At 35.2% G+C, this 19,825-nt stretch overlaps 1 protein-coding gene across 3 annotated transcripts in view; it reads right to left on the bottom strand.

The window, feature by feature from the left end:
- Sclt1 (sodium channel and clathrin linker 1) overlaps positions 1–19,825 on the bottom strand; it is a 110,769-nt gene that overhangs the window by 73,059 nt on the left and 17,885 nt on the right. For all 3 annotated transcript variants that reach the window (XR_014999338.2, XM_085682418.2, XM_048424684.3), the window contains 5 exons: positions 15,680–15,735; positions 9,995–10,130; positions 7,225–7,347; positions 5,316–5,381; positions 406–476 (listed from right to left, as the gene is read on the bottom strand). Coding sequence is in view for 2 of the 3 variants with exons in the window: in XM_085682418.2 (XP_085538544.2) it covers positions 406–476; positions 5,316–5,381; positions 7,225–7,347; positions 9,995–10,130; positions 15,680–15,735 (452 nt within the window). In the remaining variant the exon portion in view is untranslated. The remainder of the gene's footprint in view (positions 1–405; positions 477–5,315; positions 5,382–7,224; positions 7,348–9,994; positions 10,131–15,679; positions 15,736–19,825) is intronic.

The raw sequence follows: 19,825 nt of genomic DNA, 5'->3' as shown, positions 1-19,825 counted from the left end.
AAGACTGGAAGTCAATGCCTATCTGTACTACGCATATCTTCTCTTCCCAATCTCAGTTCCTCACTCCCTACTGGTACTTCTGTGATTATCTGCTAAGAAACAACAGGTTTTGGAGCTCCTGTTCCTCAGGCAGAGTCCAATGAAAGATAAAGATAAGCAGAAGATGTTTCTAGGAGTTAGTTTTCTATTGTAGCACTGGCTTACGATCCCTTCATGGCAGGGTCACCTCTTGATTGACTGCTTTCAGTGTCTCCCCATGGCTGATGCTCATATATGCAGAATGTTTCTGGTAAAGGTTTAGTAAAAAGGAAGAAGAAAAAAGATAGGAAACTCTATGGAAATATAAGGAAGTTTCTCTGAATGAATATCATTAATAATAAAAACAAAATTCATGCCTGAAAGTACCTAAGATGTTTTCGAAGCTTCTCGATCTCCATATTTTGTTCAGTTACCGTTTTCAGGAAGTGTTGGTTAGTCTGCCATAAGAACAAATCAGAAACGTTCAGTATTAGAACATTTAGGAACAGTATTTTCAAAGATAACAAAAAGCATATAAGCAAAAAACAAAAAAAGAACAAAAAAGATAAGATTCTTAATAATTACTATGTTTTTTGGAGGTTAAAATGTAAGCTTGGTTCTTCCTTTCTTACCTTTACTTCTATGGATCCTTCTAAACTACCTGGCCCTGAATTCCTGTCTGAGGGCTTTCTCTGGCTGATCTTTGATTCATCTTCAAGTGTGGGAAACTGAAAAATGCTATAGGTTATGGGATGAATGTTGACTCTTGTAGAACAGTCTGACAATATTGATGGTACTGAGGTATAAATAATGTAAAACCCTATGTTCACGGGTGGGACAAAAACCTATGTCTATTACTGGGATTAAGCTCCAGAAACATGGCTAATTTATCTGATTTATTCTTAAAAACTGAAAACTGAAAATTACATATATTTATTGAAGGAAAGCACATGTCACAGCACTTAGAGGTCAAAAGTCAACTTGTGGGAATCAGCTCTCTCTACCACACGGGCCTCAGGGATTAGATTCAGGTCTTTAGTTTGGCAGCACTACCTTTTTTCTGCTAACTCATGTTTCTGGCCCAATTTATTTTATTTTAAAGTAAATTTAAAAAGTTTGATAGAGTCTTGCCATATAGCTCAGACTGGTCTCAAATTTTCCATCCTTTTGACTGCTTCCAGAGTGCTAGGATTATAAAAATATTCATCTGTATAAAAAAATGGGTTTCACTATGACATCTGCATGTATAAAAAGTGCTTCAATCAGATTTACACCTTTTGTTATAATTTGTCTGTTCTCCCCTTTACTCTTATACATCTCTATAATCTCTTTCAAAATTAAAATACACCATTTCCTCCCCTTCCGTATTCTGTCCTGTATTATCTCCTAAAAAATTCGTCTTAAATGTCAGTCAATCAGGAGTTTTTATTTACTGTTGCTTATATGTATAGTCTTTTAGGGATGGGCACTTGTGATTGGATAACCATTTAGGGTACTCATTTCTGGGCAAGACAAATCCTTCTCTAAGTTGCTTCCAATCACCTGTAGCTATTCATCTAAGGGATATCTGTTAAGTCCATTTGGCCCCTTGTATAATTTCACTCTGAAGTTTGTGTTAACTTTTCCATCTGGATGATCTATCTATTGAGTGGGATACTGACATTTCCCACTATTATTACATCCTTTTATATCTACTGATAATATTTAGGAAACTGGATACACTGACATTTGTTGCACACATATAAATGGCAGTTACATTTTCTGTATGGATTGTTCCCTTTGTCAATATGTAGAAACCTTTACAAGCTCTTCAGACTAGTTTTGGCTTGCTGTTGTTAATTCTAGAGGATTGTGGTTTTGTTTTTTTTTCCTGAGTTGAACATGCAGGATTCATTCCTAATTCTTATTTGTTCATATTTCCTCATGAAAATTATTCTTAGGTTTCATGATTCTCTTTCCTCGTTTCTGCTTTGGAATCTTTTAAATCTAATCCTCAGTGCTGGCTTAGTTGGCATGTGTTGCTTTCATTTTTGTTGATCTTGGAAGGTCTTTATTTCTCCATTGATCTTAAATAACATTGTTGGAGCTGATAATCTTAGTTGGCAGTTATTTACCCATGTTTTCTTGGCTTAGAGCTTCTCCTGAGAGAAGAGGTCTGATGTAATGCTAATGAGTTTGTCTTTAGGAGCAACTTGGGATTTTGCTTTTAGAGTTCTCACTATTTTGTTTTTGTTCTGTACTCTTAGCATTTAACGACAATGTGACATGGAGACATTCTTTGTGGTCCTATTTGAAGCTCTTAATGGTTCCTATTTTTGGATTGCCATATCTTTTTGTAGATTTTCTTCTATAATGAACATATTTTATACATCTCTATTTGCTTTTTTTTTTAAATCCTAGCTCTTTCTTTTGCCCTTAAAATTATTCAGTTTTAGTGGGGGGGAGTGGGAGGGTATTGGGAGGAGGGGAGGAAGTGGAAAGAGTGTTTACGGATACTTGAATAAACAAACAAAAAATTATTCAGTTTTGCAGTTATTGAAACTGTGGCATTTTTTAAAAATTATCTCTAACTGCTACCAGGAATTAGCAATTAGCTCTAAACTTATCTTCAATTCCTGATTCTCTATTTTTTATTAGATTCATTAAGATTTTAATTCCTCTCTTTAAATTCTCTTACTCTTTCACTTGATCTAAACTCCTAAAATGAATTTGTCAGGCTAGTATATAGTCTTTGGAATTAAAAAAGTTCTCTTTGTTCAAAGTTCATGTTTCATGAATTTTTTCATTGACCTCACTGATCTTAATAAGAGTTACTTTTATATTTCCCTAACTAGTATGTCTAGAGAGATCTATATCTAAACCCCATGTCCTTTATTTAGGGTTGATCTCTGAAGATTTATGTGGTTCCTTTGAAACATCTTTGTTTTTTCATGTTTTGGGGCAACTGTTTTGGTTTTAAGACACGAAAGAAAAGTGGAATCCTACTGAACTTCAAAGACTGATGCCTTAAAAGAGAGGACTCCACCAGGCAGCTAGTCACAGGTTTCGGAGGAACCATGGACTATTTCCCACCCCCTAGAGAGAGTGGCAGCAATAGCTTTTGTGTACTTGCTCTGTGATGACGGACAAGGCACTATGGTATGCATCAGTCTATGTCATAACCCCGCATTTCCTCAGGCAGTCACACTGCACTGGACAGAGCATGAAGACTAGTAAGACTGACAGGGTACTGGATGCAAAGATCTATTCTTTCATGCAGGAGAAAGTCAGAGCTGAGCTGTCATTCATGAGCTGGTAATGGTGGCCAACGACATCTAGTCCCAGCAGCACACCATCGTTCTCTGCACAGTGGCCAAATTGTCCAGGAATTGTAACAACTCCTGTTACAAAGATGGAAGTCAATCTTTTCAGATTGAGACTCTAGATGTGCACACCAATCTCTTATTTCCTTTGGAGGAGGCTGGGAGCTACAGAGTCTTATTTTTGATTTTATCATATTATGGTGCTATACTGGGAACCATGCCTGTAATAACAACCAAAACCAACTCACTAGTTTTACTGTGTCTGGTGTCATCTTCTCCCGGGAGACAGGAACTTTTTAATGGGTTCTGGGTTGCTAACTCAATGTGTTTGTGGGTAAAAGGAGTCAGGTTTTTCTACTCTTGACATCTTTCTCAAGTTTCACTACAACAAACTTTACCATAAATTACTCATTACTGTGCATCTGCAGGAACCTAGTGAGCAACCTTGTAAAATGGGAACTGCTTGACATTTGTTGGGCATGCTCCTTTTTGTTTTGATCTTGATTCAGATTTGCTCTTGCAACTAAGCTCTGAATGCTCTTTGATTTGTACACAATTGTTTAATGCCAGTCTTATGGCTTAGTAGTTAATTGACATCCACTATATACAATATATAGTGTCAGTTCTGGTCTGACACTACAAATTATTCCTTTTTATAAAGACAGGTCTCATCTCATTATGTAGACAATCATGGTTCTAAACTGAAAAGAGAGCTGCTTGCCTTTGCCTCTGTCTCAAAAATGTTGGAATTAAAGGTACGACCTTTAATGGTTTATTTAATATATCCTATAAATACTCAAACATCCTTTTTCTATGACTTTCCTTAAAAATATTTATGAGTTATTAGAACAGTAATGTATCTTCAGTAGGAATATCAAAGGATTATATAATTCCCATAGTTCTGAAAGATACACTGGGAGAAATGATAAAAAATTGTTATATTAGGTAAGTACTAGTTTTCATGTACAAATATATTATTAAAAGCATCTCTTAATTATAGAACTCAGAAATCCTTTTGTCTTGAAGCATTTACTTGAATTTTAAGACTTCTCAGAAATATATCATAAAAGAAGCAAAAAACAAAAACCACACAAACAAGTTACGATTAGAAAGCATAGGTGTGATGCCTCATGTCTGTAACCAAAGTGAGGCAAGAGGACTGTCAGGAGATTGAAGCCAGCCTTGGTAAATGCAAGCCAGCCTAGGCTACAGTATAAGTCTGTCTCAAAAACAGTACAAACAAGTTCCTAAGTGTTAGCATAAGTAAGAGACATTTGATTAAAGGATAATAAAACAGTGCAATAAAATGGGATGACTTACTTTTGATGACATAATTACTCTTAAGCATAGAGATTGTTTAGGTATTCGCAAGAATTAGCAGAGTAACTAGGGAAGAATGAAAAGCAAAGGGAGGGATCACCCAGAGTGCTATAATTCTATTACCCAACAATGAGTAAAAAATAAAATTCCAAGGAGGTAAGGAAAGCAAAAGGAAAATAAGAGAATTAATAGAGACTAAGTGGAACTGAGAGCCTGAATTATATTTGTTTTAGAAAATGTAAGGGAATTTATATATATTAAGGTTAATATTGATGGTTAATTTGCAGACCACTCTTAGTTTAACTTCTTTTAAAGAAGTAAACCATTCCTTCAACACAGGTTTATGTTATTCTTATCATATTTCTGGCTGTGTGTAGTAAGAAACACTAAAGATTAGATGTGTGCATTACTTTTGAGGAGATGACGGTCTAGACAACTCTATTCTTAAGAGACCCTGTCAAATAACCTAAGATAGTTTTCAGATTAGAATGTAATTCAAATACTTGTTGGTTATATCTTGAAAGCATACTGAATATGTAAGATAACCAAAAAAGATACTGTCTAGATGTTTTAATAAATACAACATGATTTTTGCTTTGCTGTGAATAAGTATAAATAAATATACAGTTTCTAATTTGTAAAAATCAGGTACAGAAAATGGTTATTTCCACTTACCATTTCTATGTTCTCATTAGCAACATGAAGTTTCTTGGTTAGTTGTTGAAAATTATTCAGCTGATCCTAATAGGAAAGTAAGGTGAGTTCATCGTTTTTTGTTTAAATAAAATACTACTTTAAATAAAACTAAAATCAGATCCAAAATCATATATTTAAATTTATATGACATCAGCATTATATCTTCTATCATGTGAATTCAGTAGTCAAATAAATAAGAAAAAACCTTCAATGATAAAGAATTTAAAAAAGGAGGTAATGGCAATAATAATAATTTGTTTTAAGTAAAATCATTTTTATAAATTTATCCGCTGATAAATACTATTTTAGATATAAAAGATATACATTTACAAACATTTGCTAAGTGACCAGAAATTTCAAAACCTAGAGAGTACGTGCATGACACTGGAAACCACACGTTCAAACACACTCCAAATGGATAGGATAAACTGTGCTGACTGGCCAACTGTTGTAAAGTTCCCATGTTTCACAAGTTTAAAACCATTTGGTCAAATCTTATGGTCCTTTCAAACATTACAAATCACATAAAGTTGGAACTGGTTGTTAACATGTTAGATAACAAAGTAATAATGAAAAGGCAACTAGGAAAAGAGAGATGAAGTATAATTTGTAAAGTTATTTACAAAAAAATTAAATGACATAACTACAGTAGAAGAATGATCTTACGTGAAAACAACATAAAAATTTAAGAGCTTAGCTGTTGTCTTGAAGAATGAACTTTTATTAAAAATGGTTTATATTAAATCTCAGAAGCACAGGTTCTATGGATCAGATTATATATGTTATTTCAAAACATAGCATGGATAAAAAATAAAAAGGTATTTTGTAAACTAAAATATCACATAAGTGTCATTATGATTATACAGGCAGAAATTTACTATGATGATAAGAATATTCACAAACTTTAATTTGAAGAATTAACAAATCAGAGTTAAGAAAACCCACTTATTTAAATAGATACTCCTCAAGACTGGCAAAAATGCTCAGACGAATAAGCTGGCCATTGTACTCAAATGTACTTAGCAATAAAAAACCAACGGAAAAACAATGAAGGCATGGTGTGGGAGAATGGTCTGTATTCTGTCACTTATATTTTAAATAAATGATTGGCCAGTAGCTAGGCAGGAAGTATAGGCAGGACAACAGACAGGAAGTAGAGGCGGGTCAAGGAGAACAGGAGAATTTTGGGAAGAGGAAAGCTTGATGTGCAGTCCTGACACCGCCACAGAAGAAGCAAGATGTGATTGCCTTGCTGAAAAAGGTACCGAGCCATGTGGCTAATATATACTAGAATAATGGGCTAATATAAGTTATAAGAGTTAATAAGAAGCCTGAGCTAATGGGCCAATCAGTTTACAGTTAATATAGACCTCTGTGTGATTTCTTTGGGACTTGACGATTACAGGAACCAGGTGGGACAGAAACTCCATCAACAAAGGCAGCTTTCCCAATGGGACAGGTGGTCTTTATGAAACAGTTTTGTTTCTAAAGGTATAAATCAAAAGCTAGAAGGCTAACGTAAAAGCACTCTTGTTTTAGACAGAAGACATCCAATAACTAAGCCTTCTTCCTAGGATAAAACTGTAACTCAATGACCAATTTTCATTAAGTTTCAAAAAAAGGTAGGAAATTAATCAATTAAAACTTCAGAGATCATTTTATAAAAGAACAATCTTATATTTCTTCCCCAAACTAATACACCTTTTATTTCTAATCACATTAAAAACACAACAGCACTGAGGCACCTTGATTACTCACCTGAGACACATTTCATTGTTAATTAATTAAAAAACATAAGACTTGGGAATTTCTTCCCAAAACAGTTTTCTTTTCATGATTTTTATGATTTCTGACCAATATTTAAGAAAATCATGAAACCTGAGTTTACCTTTTGCTTTTGATTCTCAAAGACATGGATCTGGGCTTCAGTCATATGCTCCTGGTAAAGTTTCGATACATTCTCCAGCTCCTGAGAAGCAGTCTGCCAGAGTTCCAGAGCCCAAGTTTTCTCCTATAAAGCAACAAAAAATTGGTAGTTTATTACAGTATCAGCAGGCTATTTAATGATAGTATAAATGGATCACGTTCTTTTACTATTAGGTTCTTAGAAAGTTACAAAGTAAAACTAGAATATATATATATATATATATATATATATATATATATATATATATAAAGACATTAGTCACTCATTGTTTAAGGATGGGGACACTTTCAGAGAAATGTACTCTTAGGGAGTCTAACCATTATGTGACCATAGCAGATATACGCAACACAAACTATAATGATTACACTCAGGTGATGCATTCATAAGGAGTAACATCATATATGTAGTCCATCACTGACAGAAAGGTTGTTCTGTGGCATGTGACTGGTCTATAATAATATCTGTGATTTAAAAATTTTAATAGTATTTCAGAGAACAAATTTAAAAACTAAAATTTCATTTAGGAATTTTACTTAGATTTAATAGCTAAAATTAATGTTATCAGCAATACATATAAAAACTATTCTACTTGTTCTATAAAAAAGTACAAATTAAGTCTTGGTATTACTAAAGGAAAAAAGTCTTTCTGAGAAAGTACAATATGATTTTCCAACTGTAAAGAGTTAAGTGCTTATTGCAGAAAACTAGGAAAATATGGAAAACAGAAACAATAAAACCCTACTTAGAACTATAGGTATTAGCCCTGCTAATTAATTAACACTACTATTTGGATATAATCATCTTTATAAAGGTTGACTCTCTTCATGCCTATACAATTTTTATAAGTGTACTTCTGGGATACAATTTTTTAAGTTTTTCTTTTAGCAAAATTATAATCACAAAATGTATACTACATATAATGTAACACTACTTCACTTGGCATTTTATAGTGAGATTATTTTTAATTCATCAATTAACTTTTTAATAGAGTCTCACCAAGGCATGGTAAGGGAGCTCAGGGTTTAAGACTTAGAGAAGATGTTGAAGTCAAAATTATGTTTATAACACTAGGAAGACATTTGCCATCACAGTGGAATTTTCTAAAGTATATGACATGTCATTCCTGTGCTGAGGGCCGCTACAAAGTATGCTTATATCATTATTCAAAAAATAAAGCCTGTTAATTTACAGTAGACTAAATACTGACAGATACAACTCACAATAAAGTACTGTAGGATACTAAAGTAAGGGGTCCAGGTATTGTTTTGAAACCAAAAGGCTAAGGAAAGCTAACAGTAACCCAATGAGACCAACCGCCTAGGGTCCTTATCAAGTTTTGACTAAGAATGGAAAACAAAACATTTTCTCTTTGTTGTTATTAGAATGTTCTCAGTTTGGGGTGCTGTTTAGGGAGGTTATAGAAACTTTAAGAGATGGGTCTTGTTAGAAGAAGTCATCACTGGAGGAGGGTTTTGAAGGTTTCTATCTTTATCTCACTTCTAGCTTGTGGCCTCTGATTCCTGTGTGTAGTTGAGATCTCTCATCTTCCTGTTCCTGATGCTGGTCTCCACGGCTTCCCTGCCATTATAGGGCCTAATTCTCTGGAACCATAAGTGAAATAAATCTTCTTTAAGTTGGTTTTGGTCATTGCACTTGATCATAACAAGAGAAAAGTCACTCATACATTCTTTGTCTCTAAAGTCTAAGCTTTGGCATTGCAGGTGAAGGCTAAGGAATTACTTGTCGTATTCCTGAGAAGGTAGAGCTTAAAGACAGGCATTTTTGGTCCATACCGAGTATACTTTCAGAATAAGTATTGGATTTTACGTTTCTATAAAATAATTACTAAAGAATAACATGCACTCAAAAATGTAGAAATGGGAAGGCCTAGAAAAAAGAATAAAAAAAATACAAAAGAGAAAAATGTAGAAATGACTCCACCACTCCTCGACAGCGTCATAGGGAGCACCAAAGACTTTTCACTCACAGAGCTACAAAGTAGAAGAGCAGAGATTCAAACTCATACAAGGTCTGAGACACAGGGATCAAAATTTATAAAGTGAGATAAAGTTTCCTGATGAACAAATTCACAAAAATGGTAACACTGAAAAATGAAATACACAGGAAACAGAATACCAGAAATTTTAAAAACTATGAAGGAAGAAAAAAAGCCAGAGAAAGTATAATTTTAGAAGGATATTTGTTATAATCTTTGAAAATTGAAAATGGCATCAGAAGAAAACATATAAAAATGTTACTTTAAGGAAATTAAACTACTGATTATTCCTTTTTTTAGAATTTTCTTCTAACATTAATTATTCATAAAGGACAAAAATATTCAAATGTTACATTATTCAATTAAAATATATTTGAAAATACATTTATAATAGGGCATTTACTACAAGTTTTAAGTCACAGAAAAATCAAGTGATATAAATTTTGTTATTTATATAAAAATGTCAGTCCTGAAATCATATATAAAAGTGACATTATACAGACTGAACAGGTTATATTTAGAGTATATATGTATAACATATATTGATACAACAACAATTAATGAAAGAAGGTCATGAATTTGAAAGAGAATAAAAAAGAGTACATTGGAGGGTTTGGAGTAGGAAAGGGAAGAAAAGAAAGTAATAATGTAATTATAATATCAAAAGTAAAACAAGGATTAACACATATTTCTGATGACTTTAAACTCAGTAAATAAAAATAATATGCCACTTACTTGATTGGCTAGTTGCAATTGTTCCTGAAGGTTCCTCATGGTTTCATCATCTGCACAGCTGTCATTTCCTATCTCTGTGCCAAAGGGAATGGCTTCCAATTTCTTTTCAACGGCATCTTTTAATTTACTGTGCAACCTTTGCAATAAGCAGTTAGCATTATACTCATTTTAATAACAACAGTGTCATTACCATTGGAAGGGTCATTAAATCAACATGGGTCACACAAAATTCTTCATACAAAACCATTTAAGTAGACTTCAAATAAAAACAGAAGGAATAACCATTAAATACTATGTGAATAAAAATATAATCTTTTTCTTTTCTTTTTTTTGAGACAGGGTTACTTTTCTTTAATGTTGACAAGGATGTAAGAATGTAACTTAGTGCAGCCACTAATTGAAGCTGAAAACAGAACTATCATATGGAACAGCTACACCACTCCAGCGGATATATTTTGATGGACCTACAGCAGATACATTTGTATATCCATTTGTATTGCATTTACAATATCAAAGATGTGGAATCAACCCATATATATCAACATATATATATATATCAACATATATCAATATCTATATATCTCTATCTATCTATCTGTCTGTCTGTCTGTCTGTTTCAGCAGATGGAATTTTACTCAGCTTCAAGGAACAAAATGAATGGACCCTGATATCATCATGATAATAGTCCAGGTTAAATTCAGATTGTAAAGAAATAGGTAAGGCATAAAAATAGGAGAGACTATTTGGGAAGAGGAAGGAATTGTGCTGGGTGAGAACAAACAATGGAAAATGCCCAACACTTAAGAGGCACTCAAATATTTGTGAATAGTTACTTTGATTGTTATTGTGACCAAATACCTAACAAGAAGACTTAATGGTTTATTTTTGACTTATGATGTACATATGTACAGACCATACTACAATGGGGAAGGCATAGAGCAGGTGGTTCCATGGAAGTATATGTATAAGGCTTAGTGCTCAACTCCAAGTAGATCAAAGAAAACAAAGAAATGGGAATGCCAGCACTCCTCTGGCTTTCTATCTTTCCCTCCTTATTCAGTTCAGAACTCATGAGATGTTGCTGTGCACATTCAGTGTGTCCCTCTCTGGATAAGCCTTCAGATACAACAACCCTTAAAACGTGTCTTCAGGTGATTCTAAATCAAATCAAGCTGGGAAAAAAGATTAACTATGACTATTTTACTGCTTCACTTAACATTAACTCAAAAGATACATGGTTTTAGATTTCCGTTAGCAGTTCAACATGCCTTTAGAAAAGCAAAGCTTTTATTTATTTATTAAAAATTTCCACCTCCTTCCCTCCTCCCATTTTCCTCCCACTCCTCCTCCCCCTTCGTCTCCAGTCCTAAGATCAGTCAGAGTTCCCTGCCCCGTGGGAAGTCCAAGGTCCTCCCCCCTCCATCCAGGTCTAGGAAGGTGAGCATCCAAACAGACCTGTTAGTATCATTATACCATAAAATGTCCTGTCTTTCCAGGACATTAAAAATCAAGCTAAACCTAAGTATATTGGTAAATGAAAAATATTCATTGTAATACTCTTTACTAGGATATTAAAAGTCTGTTTAACAATAATTACTTTGAGAAAGAACATTAAAGCTAAAAAAGCATAAATTAAAAAAACACAATGAATGAAAAATTTAAACCAAATTTAAAAATTTACGCAATTATAAAATTTAATAAGAATCCACAACATAAATATAAGAGGGTTCCAAAATTAGAAGAGAATAAAAATAATTTTAAAGGAACAAAATGTTATAGCTAAAATTAAGATATAATTCCATAGGAACTTTATAAAATTCTAAAGAACACACACTATTTAGTTTTTTTGGTCAACTTGACAGAAGCTGAGATCTTCTGGGAAGAGGGAACCTCAATTGAGAAAACACCCCTATCAGACTGGTCCTGTAAGCAAGCCTGTGGGGCAGCCCACAGAGGGCAGTGCCCATCACAGGCAGGTGGTCCTGGGTGCATGAGGCAGTAGAGTGAGCATGCCATGAGAGCACTCCTCTACCATCTCTGCTTTACTCTCTGACTCTGGAGTCTGAACTACTCGAGTGCCTCTGCTGCTTCCTCTAGTGACGGACTATGAGCTCTAAGTCATATAAGCTCTTTCCTCCCCAAGTTGTTTTAGATTATGGTGTTTATCACAGCAACAGAAAAAAACCACAACAACGTGAATTTATTTAAACACAAATACATTAAGATGAACATAACAATAAAATATAAACTACTATATAATATGGAAGAATACAAACAAAAGAAAGTCAAACTTTAAGAGTCCATGCACTGGGTGTCTGCTCAGAGACATTCCTGACCAGCAAGGGGCCCTGACTTCTAGCAGAGGGCCATCGGAGGGGTGAGTTTGCTTCTGGCCCGCTGCAGGGGCCCGGTGAGGAGGAGCTCAGACTTTCCCCAACCCCATAGACTCCCAGGTCAACCTGCAGTGCTGGCTCCACCCTGCTAAGCTCTCCCGCCTGCCATCCCAGCTTCCATCCAGTTACAAATTCCTAAATTTCTCCCTTCCCTCTGGGACCATAAAATTTCCCCAGCTCAGCTGCCTTGAGCGCTGGGCCTGGGCTGTAGGCACATCCCGGAAGGAGGGAGAGCCTGTGCTTCAATGGCCTGCCTGAGGAAAGGTGGGCATTCTGTCAGTGAACTCCCTGCCCAACAAAGAAACCTGATCCGGTACCAGAAGATCCAACAGAGAGCATTTGAAGGAAGATATGGGCAGACGCCAAGGCAAGACCTCCTCCAACAATCTGAAAAACAACATGAAAACACCAGATCCCAACGACCCTACAATAGAAGGACTTGAAGACCTTAATCCAGAAGAAGTGGAAAAAAGTGCCATTATGAAAGCAATAGAGTCCCTTAAACAGGATATGAATAACTCCCTTAAAGAATTGGACGAGAAGTATAACAAAAAGTTTGAAGAAATGAGTATAGAAATGGATGAGAAGCATAACAAAAAGTTTGAAGAAATTAAGTAAATCCGTGAATGATACCCTGAGAAACCAAGAAAAAACAATCAAACAGGTAAAGGAAACAGTTCAAAAATTGAAAACGGAAATGGAGGCAATGAAGAAAACACAAACCGAGAACCTGCTGGATATGGAAAACCTAGGTAAACAAACGGAGACTACAGAATCAAGCATAACCAATAGAATACAAGAGATAGAAGAATGAATCTCAGAGTCTGAAGATACCATAGAAAAAATAAACGCTCTGGTCAAAGAAAACGGCAAATCCAACAAATTCTCTTCACAAAACATTCAAGAAATCTGGGACACAATAAAAAAAAACCAAATCTAAGAATAATAGAATTGAAGAAGGAGAAGAACTGCAGATCAAAGGCCCAGAAAATATATTCAACAAAATTATAGAAGAAAACTTTTCCAATCTAAAGAACGATATTCCTATGAAGGTTCAAGAAGCATACAGAACACCGAATAGACTGGATCAAAAAAAAACCATCCCCTCGCCATATAATAATCAAAACACAAAACATACAGATTAAAGAAAGATTAAGAGCTGCAAAGGAAAAAGGTCAAGTAACTTATAAAGGTAAACCTATCAGGCTTACACCGGACTTCTCTATGGAAATCATGAAAGCCAGAAGATCCTGGATAGAGGTACTGCAGAAACTAAGAGACCATGGATGCAAACCCAGACTACTATACCCAGCCAAGCTATCATTCACTATCAACGGAGAAAATGAAATATTCCAGGATAAAATTAAAATTAAACAATTCGTAGTCACAAATCCAGCCTTACAGAAAGTAATAGAAGGAAAATCGCAACCCAAGGAATCCAACATTGCCATCACTGCCTACAATAACCCAGACATCTAGCGACCCTTTACAACCACAACTCAAAGAAGAGAAACACACAAACTCTACTACACACACACACACACAAAATTAATGACCGGAATCAACAACCACTGGTCATTAATATCACTTAATATTAATGGACTCAACTTACCTATAAAAAGGCACAGACTAAGAGATTGGATATGAAAACCGGATCCAACATTTTGCTGTTTACAAGAAACACACCTCAACCACAAAGACAGACATCTACTCAGAGTAAAGGGTTGGGAAAAGGTTTTCCAAGCAAATGGACCTAAGAAACAAGCGGGTGTGGCCATTCTAATATCTAACAAAATTGACTTCAAACTAAAATCAATCAGAAGAGATAGAGATGGACATTTCATACTCATAACAGGAACAATTCATCAGGACGAAGTCTCAATCCTGAATACTTATGCCCCTAATATAAAAGCACCCACTTATGTAAAAGAAAAAATTTTAGAACTCAAGGCAGTCATCAAACCACACACACTAATAGTAGGAGACTTCAACACACCTCTCTCACCAATGGACAGGTCAATCAAACAGAAACTCAACAGAGAAAAAAGAGAATTACTAGAGGTAATGAATCAAATGGACTTAACAGATATCTATAGAACATTCCACCCAAATAGGAAAGAATATACCTTCTTCTCTGCAGCTCATGGAACCTTCTCGAAAATTGACCACATACTCGGTAACAAAGCAAACTTCCACAGATACAAAAAATATTAGTAACCACCTGTGTCTTGTCGAATCACCACGGAATAAAGTTAGAATTCAATAACAATTCAAACACCAGAAAGCCTACAAACGCGTGGAAGTTGAACACTCAACTACTGAATCATCCCTGGGTCAAGGAAGAAATAAAGAAAGAAATTAAAGTCTTCCTTGAATTTAATGAAAATAAAGACACAACAGACTCAAACCTATGGGACACAATGAAAGCAGTGCTAAGAGGAAAGTTCATAGCATTAAGTGCCCAATTAAAGAAAACGGAGAAAGCACATATTGGAGACTTAACAGCACACCTGAAAGCTCTGGAAAAAAAAGAAGCAGACTCTCCCAGGAGGAGTAGAAGACTGGAAATGATCAAACTGAGGGCTGAAATCAACAAAATAGAAACACAGAAAACAATACAAAAAATCAACGAAACAAAAAGTTGGTTCTTGGAGAAAATCAACAAGATTGACAAACCCCTAGCCAAACTAATCAATCGGCAGAGAGAGAACACTCAAATTAATAAGATCAATATATAATAAAGGAACTTCTGGAGGTATAACCATCCCTGACTTCAAACTCTATTACAGAGCTACAGTATTGAAAACAGCTTGGTATTTGCATAAGAACAGAGAAGTCGACCTATGGAATCGAATAGAAGACTCAGATATTAACCCACAAACCTATGAACACTTGATTTTCGACAAGGGGGCTAAAGGTATGCCATGGAAGAAGGAAAGCATCTTTAACAAATGGTGCTGGCATAACTGGATGTCATCCTGTAGAAGAATGAAAGTAGATCCATATCTATCACCATGCACAAAAATCAAGTCCAAATGGATTAAAGACCTCAACATTAATCTGACCACTTTGAACCAGATAGAAGAGAAAGTGGGAAGTAGTCTACAAGACATAGGCACAGGAGACCACTTCCTAGGTAGAACCCCAGTAGCACAGACAATAAGAGAATCAATGAATAAATGGGACCTCCTGAAACTGAGAAGCTTCTGTAAAGCAAAGGACACCATCAGTAAGACAAAACGGCTACCTTCTGACTGGGAGAAGATCTTCACCAACTGGCTAATTGATTTACCTTTCATTTTCAGTGATGACAGTTTCAAGCTGTAGTTTCATCTCACCCATCTGTTTCTACAAGAATAAAAGACGGTGTAGTAATACATTTTCGAGACAATTAGATCTCCATTTAGTACTCAATCCACATGCAAGCAGTAAGACTTTTTGATATTTACAGATAAAATTTACTCATTACATTTAACAAGCAGTATCACATGTAGATAGCTTAACAATTATAATAGACATGTTTAATTCTATTATAATTAACATGTTTGTTAATTATAATTAACAAACATAATAGAACATTCATTTTCAACAGATTGTAAATAAATAAAAACATTTTATGCAACAATTGAGAAATATTTAAAAATATATATCCAAGAAAACAAAAGAAGATACACTTCATTATACTAAAAATACCAGTTGAGTTGGGCATGGTGGTGTATGCATCTAATCCCAGCACTTGCAAGACAGAGGTAAGTAAATATCTGTGAGTTTGAGGATAGCCTGGTCAACAAAGTGAGTTCCAGGACAGCCAGGGCTAGTACACAGACAAACCCTATCTCAAAAAAAAAAAAAGAAAGAAAGAAAGAAAGAAAGAAAGAAAGAAAAAAGAAAAAGAAAAGAAAAACAAACCAAAACAAACAAACAAAAAAACCAGTTGATCACTATACCTTAAATTTATATCTTAATTAATTCATCTATACTGGGGAAGCCCATATCAATATGTAGATTTCCTCCTACTTCAAGAGGTAAAATGGGAATGGTGAAAAAAGAATATTAAGGTCTTCTTTAGCACTTATTCACTCTCTACCTCACCACCCTTAGTAATTATCTGAACTCTGTTCTAAGCAATGTTGCTATGGTAAACAGACAAGGTTAATAATTTAGCAGGTTAGATGACTTAAAAACTCATTAACTAAAATACAATGAAGGTTATAATCCATACTGTAAAGAGAATGAGATGAAAGTTTCACTGATTTTCTCTGAGGTAATAATAGAGAAATTATTAGCATTTCAAAGGGAAAGAAGAGGGAATTTAATAAAAGCAAACTGGGAAAAACAAGGAGTCAGTTTTCAATAAGAGCTGGCCATGGAAATACATGTTTAAAACAAAGGTGCACTCAGCTCAAAATACATCCATCAGTTTTGACTGGGTACTCTAGGGTAAAGGAGAAGAGCCAAGCCTGAAGCCGACCTGGCAAGAGATGTGTGAACAGGCAGCTCTCCAAGTCTGTCTCTCTCCCACTCAGAGAGGCTCAAAGCAGCTTGGCTTAAGAAATCACTAACCACCTTTTAATATGAAATTGGCATCAAAGCTGAATTTTTCCCAAGTTCTAGTTAGGCCAGGATTTCAGTTAAACTAAATGAATTATGAACTACCAGATAACTGAGTATTGATCATATTTGCAGAGACAGTATCCCTTGAAAAATATCGAGTACTGCAAATGATTATATAGAATACTTATATATTATATGTAACATTCTTATATAATTATAAGAATTATATATATTCTTATATAAGCATATTATATAAGTCACATCAAGGACTTTACCATAAAATACTTAAAAATATTTAATTATTTGAAAGGAAAGAAAATCTACACAGTAGATTTTAGATCTTATATCATCAAAATTTCCCTACTATACATGATTTTGGTGAGGTGGGGGTGGGAATCTTTATACATAGAATTACAGCATGCTTTTCCTGTTTTGAAGGTGTACTATTTCATGGTCATATCTGTAATTCTTTTTTCTTTCAATGAGTTAGATTTTGTTGGTTGTTTTGTTTGTTTGTTTTGAGAGTTTATATAGTCCTGGCTGTTCTGCACTCTCTATGTAGCTCAGGCTAGTCTCAACTCACAGAAATCCAAAGGCCTCTGTCTCCTGAGTCTAACTAAAGGCACTCGCCATTATGTCCAAGTACATCTGTAATTCTTAAAATTAGCTCTACTTATTAACAATATCTATGCGAGCAAAGATAAACTATTCTTAGAAGTAGATACTGACATCTTTTTTTTCTTTCTCTAAAAAATATAATACTATTATTATCATTGAAGATTCTTGGACTTTCTGGTGTAGTTTCTTCCTATATCTAAGTCAGTAATCACCCACAGGCGGTAAGAACACCAAATGAGAAATTTAAGGCAAGCACTTCAGAAAAATAGCTCATTAAAGAGACGCAGGAACCAGATAGGTGATAAGAGGTTTTAAGAGAGTTTAATTTCCAGACAACTAGCTGTTCTGGAGCAACAACTGAAGTACACAATACATCATCACAGCAATTCAGAAAGTGCAGTCAGCAGGAACTTTAGATTTGTTATTCCTAAAACTAAAATACCATTTACACAAAAAGGACTTCTGTTGATCTTTGATTGCTTATCTAAAGGAAAAAAGACATTGTTGTGGTTGGTTTAAGTTTAAATGGCCAAAAGCTAAAAAACACATCAAAAAGAATGGAAAATGAATTAACTTAAGAATTGTCTTATAATAATACAGAAACAGAATCTGGCTCTACCCCGTCACTTTATAGGTTTGTAAAGAAACAAACTGGGAAATATGCTGTGGTGTATAGCATTATACCGTGAGAGTACAGCTGGCGCAATCTCTAGGCCAACCCACGGGAATCACGAGTATTCCAGTAGAGGAAACCCAATTTTCAAAGCTTTGGAAATATTTGTCTTTTGAATAGTTGCTGTCGTTTCTCTAAAACCCTTGTGATGTCATTTATAGTGTTCCCCTTTTCCATACTGGGATTTGTCTCCCCCCCACAAAAAAAAAAACCCTCAGCAGTGTATTAATGGATTATTGGGCATAACTCTTCTCTACTGGTGACTGGATGACCTTTCCCACACTGTGGGGCCCTGGTGTGAAAGTGTTCGCTCTGTCAAACCTTTGTTCTTATAGTAGTAGCCCCAGAGAAAGGAATTCCTTCTCACCTGGGCATCAGGGGTACAAGCACCGCCACTTAGCCCTGGGCTGGAAGCTGCAATCTCCCGATTTTACTACATAGTGGCAGCTTTTCACCTTGATCTAGTACTAAGAGAAACCCTTTAATCAGTAAGCATTTGGTGAAAATGTTAAATGTGGATCAAGTGCCATCCACTTTCCTCCCATTGTTTACGCTAGTTGCCATGGTTACCACAAACGCTGTGTGCTGTGTTCACAGCTACCTTGGAAGTAAGCAGAAGTGCGCAGAGAATGCACAGCATTGCGGTTTTCCTTTTTTTCTACATTTATCAATTACAAACTTCTACATTACCTAACCACACAATGTGCTTAACACATAAAGTCCCTCTCCCCCTCTTAGAGATCATAGCCCCTTCCTCTATTTACCCTTTTCAGATATGCCTGGGTGTTCCACAGCCATACTCCCTCTGAGACATAAGTAAGCTAACAGGCATTCAAGCTAACAGGTATTTGTTTTTGCCAGCCTTATCTGTCTTGGCCCTAAGAAATGCATGCCTGATACCCTTACTATTGCCAAAGAATTGTTAATTGTGACTGTGTGGAAACCTTGTGGGTTACAGTTTATATACCCACACAGACACAATTAACAATTAACAGACACAGAGAACATGGAAAGAGAGAACACTGGAACTACATATGGCTGATTCATTCTTTTCACCATCAAACCCCTTTAGCCATTTTCACTTGCTCTAAGTGTTCCTTCTGGATGATAAAGGTTTAGGGGGCTGGCACCCCAATAAACCTCGACAGAAATGAAAAAAGTCTATAGAAGTCTTTATGCAAAGAAAATATCTAACTTTATCCTTAGGAGTTGAAAGCATTGTGTTCTCTTAGTAAAGGTATATACTAATCTATTAATTAAAAAAATAATACTGTAAAAAACATTAATTTAGCTCTCTCTTGTTCCCAAAAGCCCTGGGATTTACCAGATATTCAAATATATATATATATATATATTTATGTTAAGGTTGCGTATAAAGTGCCCCTTGGGTTTGAAAGCTTATGTTCAGAGGTTGGAACTTGCAAGGAGATTGCATCATAAGGGCTCTAACTTTATCATCAAATTAATCCATAGCTTCATGGACGATTCAGAGACAGACCACCAGTGTATGCCCTCCAAGCGCTTATTTAGTCACAGCACCCTTCTCCCCTCACTGCTTCCAGATATCATGAACTGAGCAGACTCCTCCATCAC

This window comes from Myodes glareolus, chromosome 20 (genome assembly GCF_982192425.1).
Source record: "Myodes glareolus chromosome 20, mMyoGla1.1, whole genome shotgun sequence".
NCBI classification, from domain to species: Eukaryota; Metazoa; Chordata; class Mammalia; order Rodentia; family Cricetidae; genus Myodes; species Myodes glareolus.
Note: the sequence above shows the minus strand (reverse complement) of the source record. Positions and strands in the feature narration are given on the sequence as shown.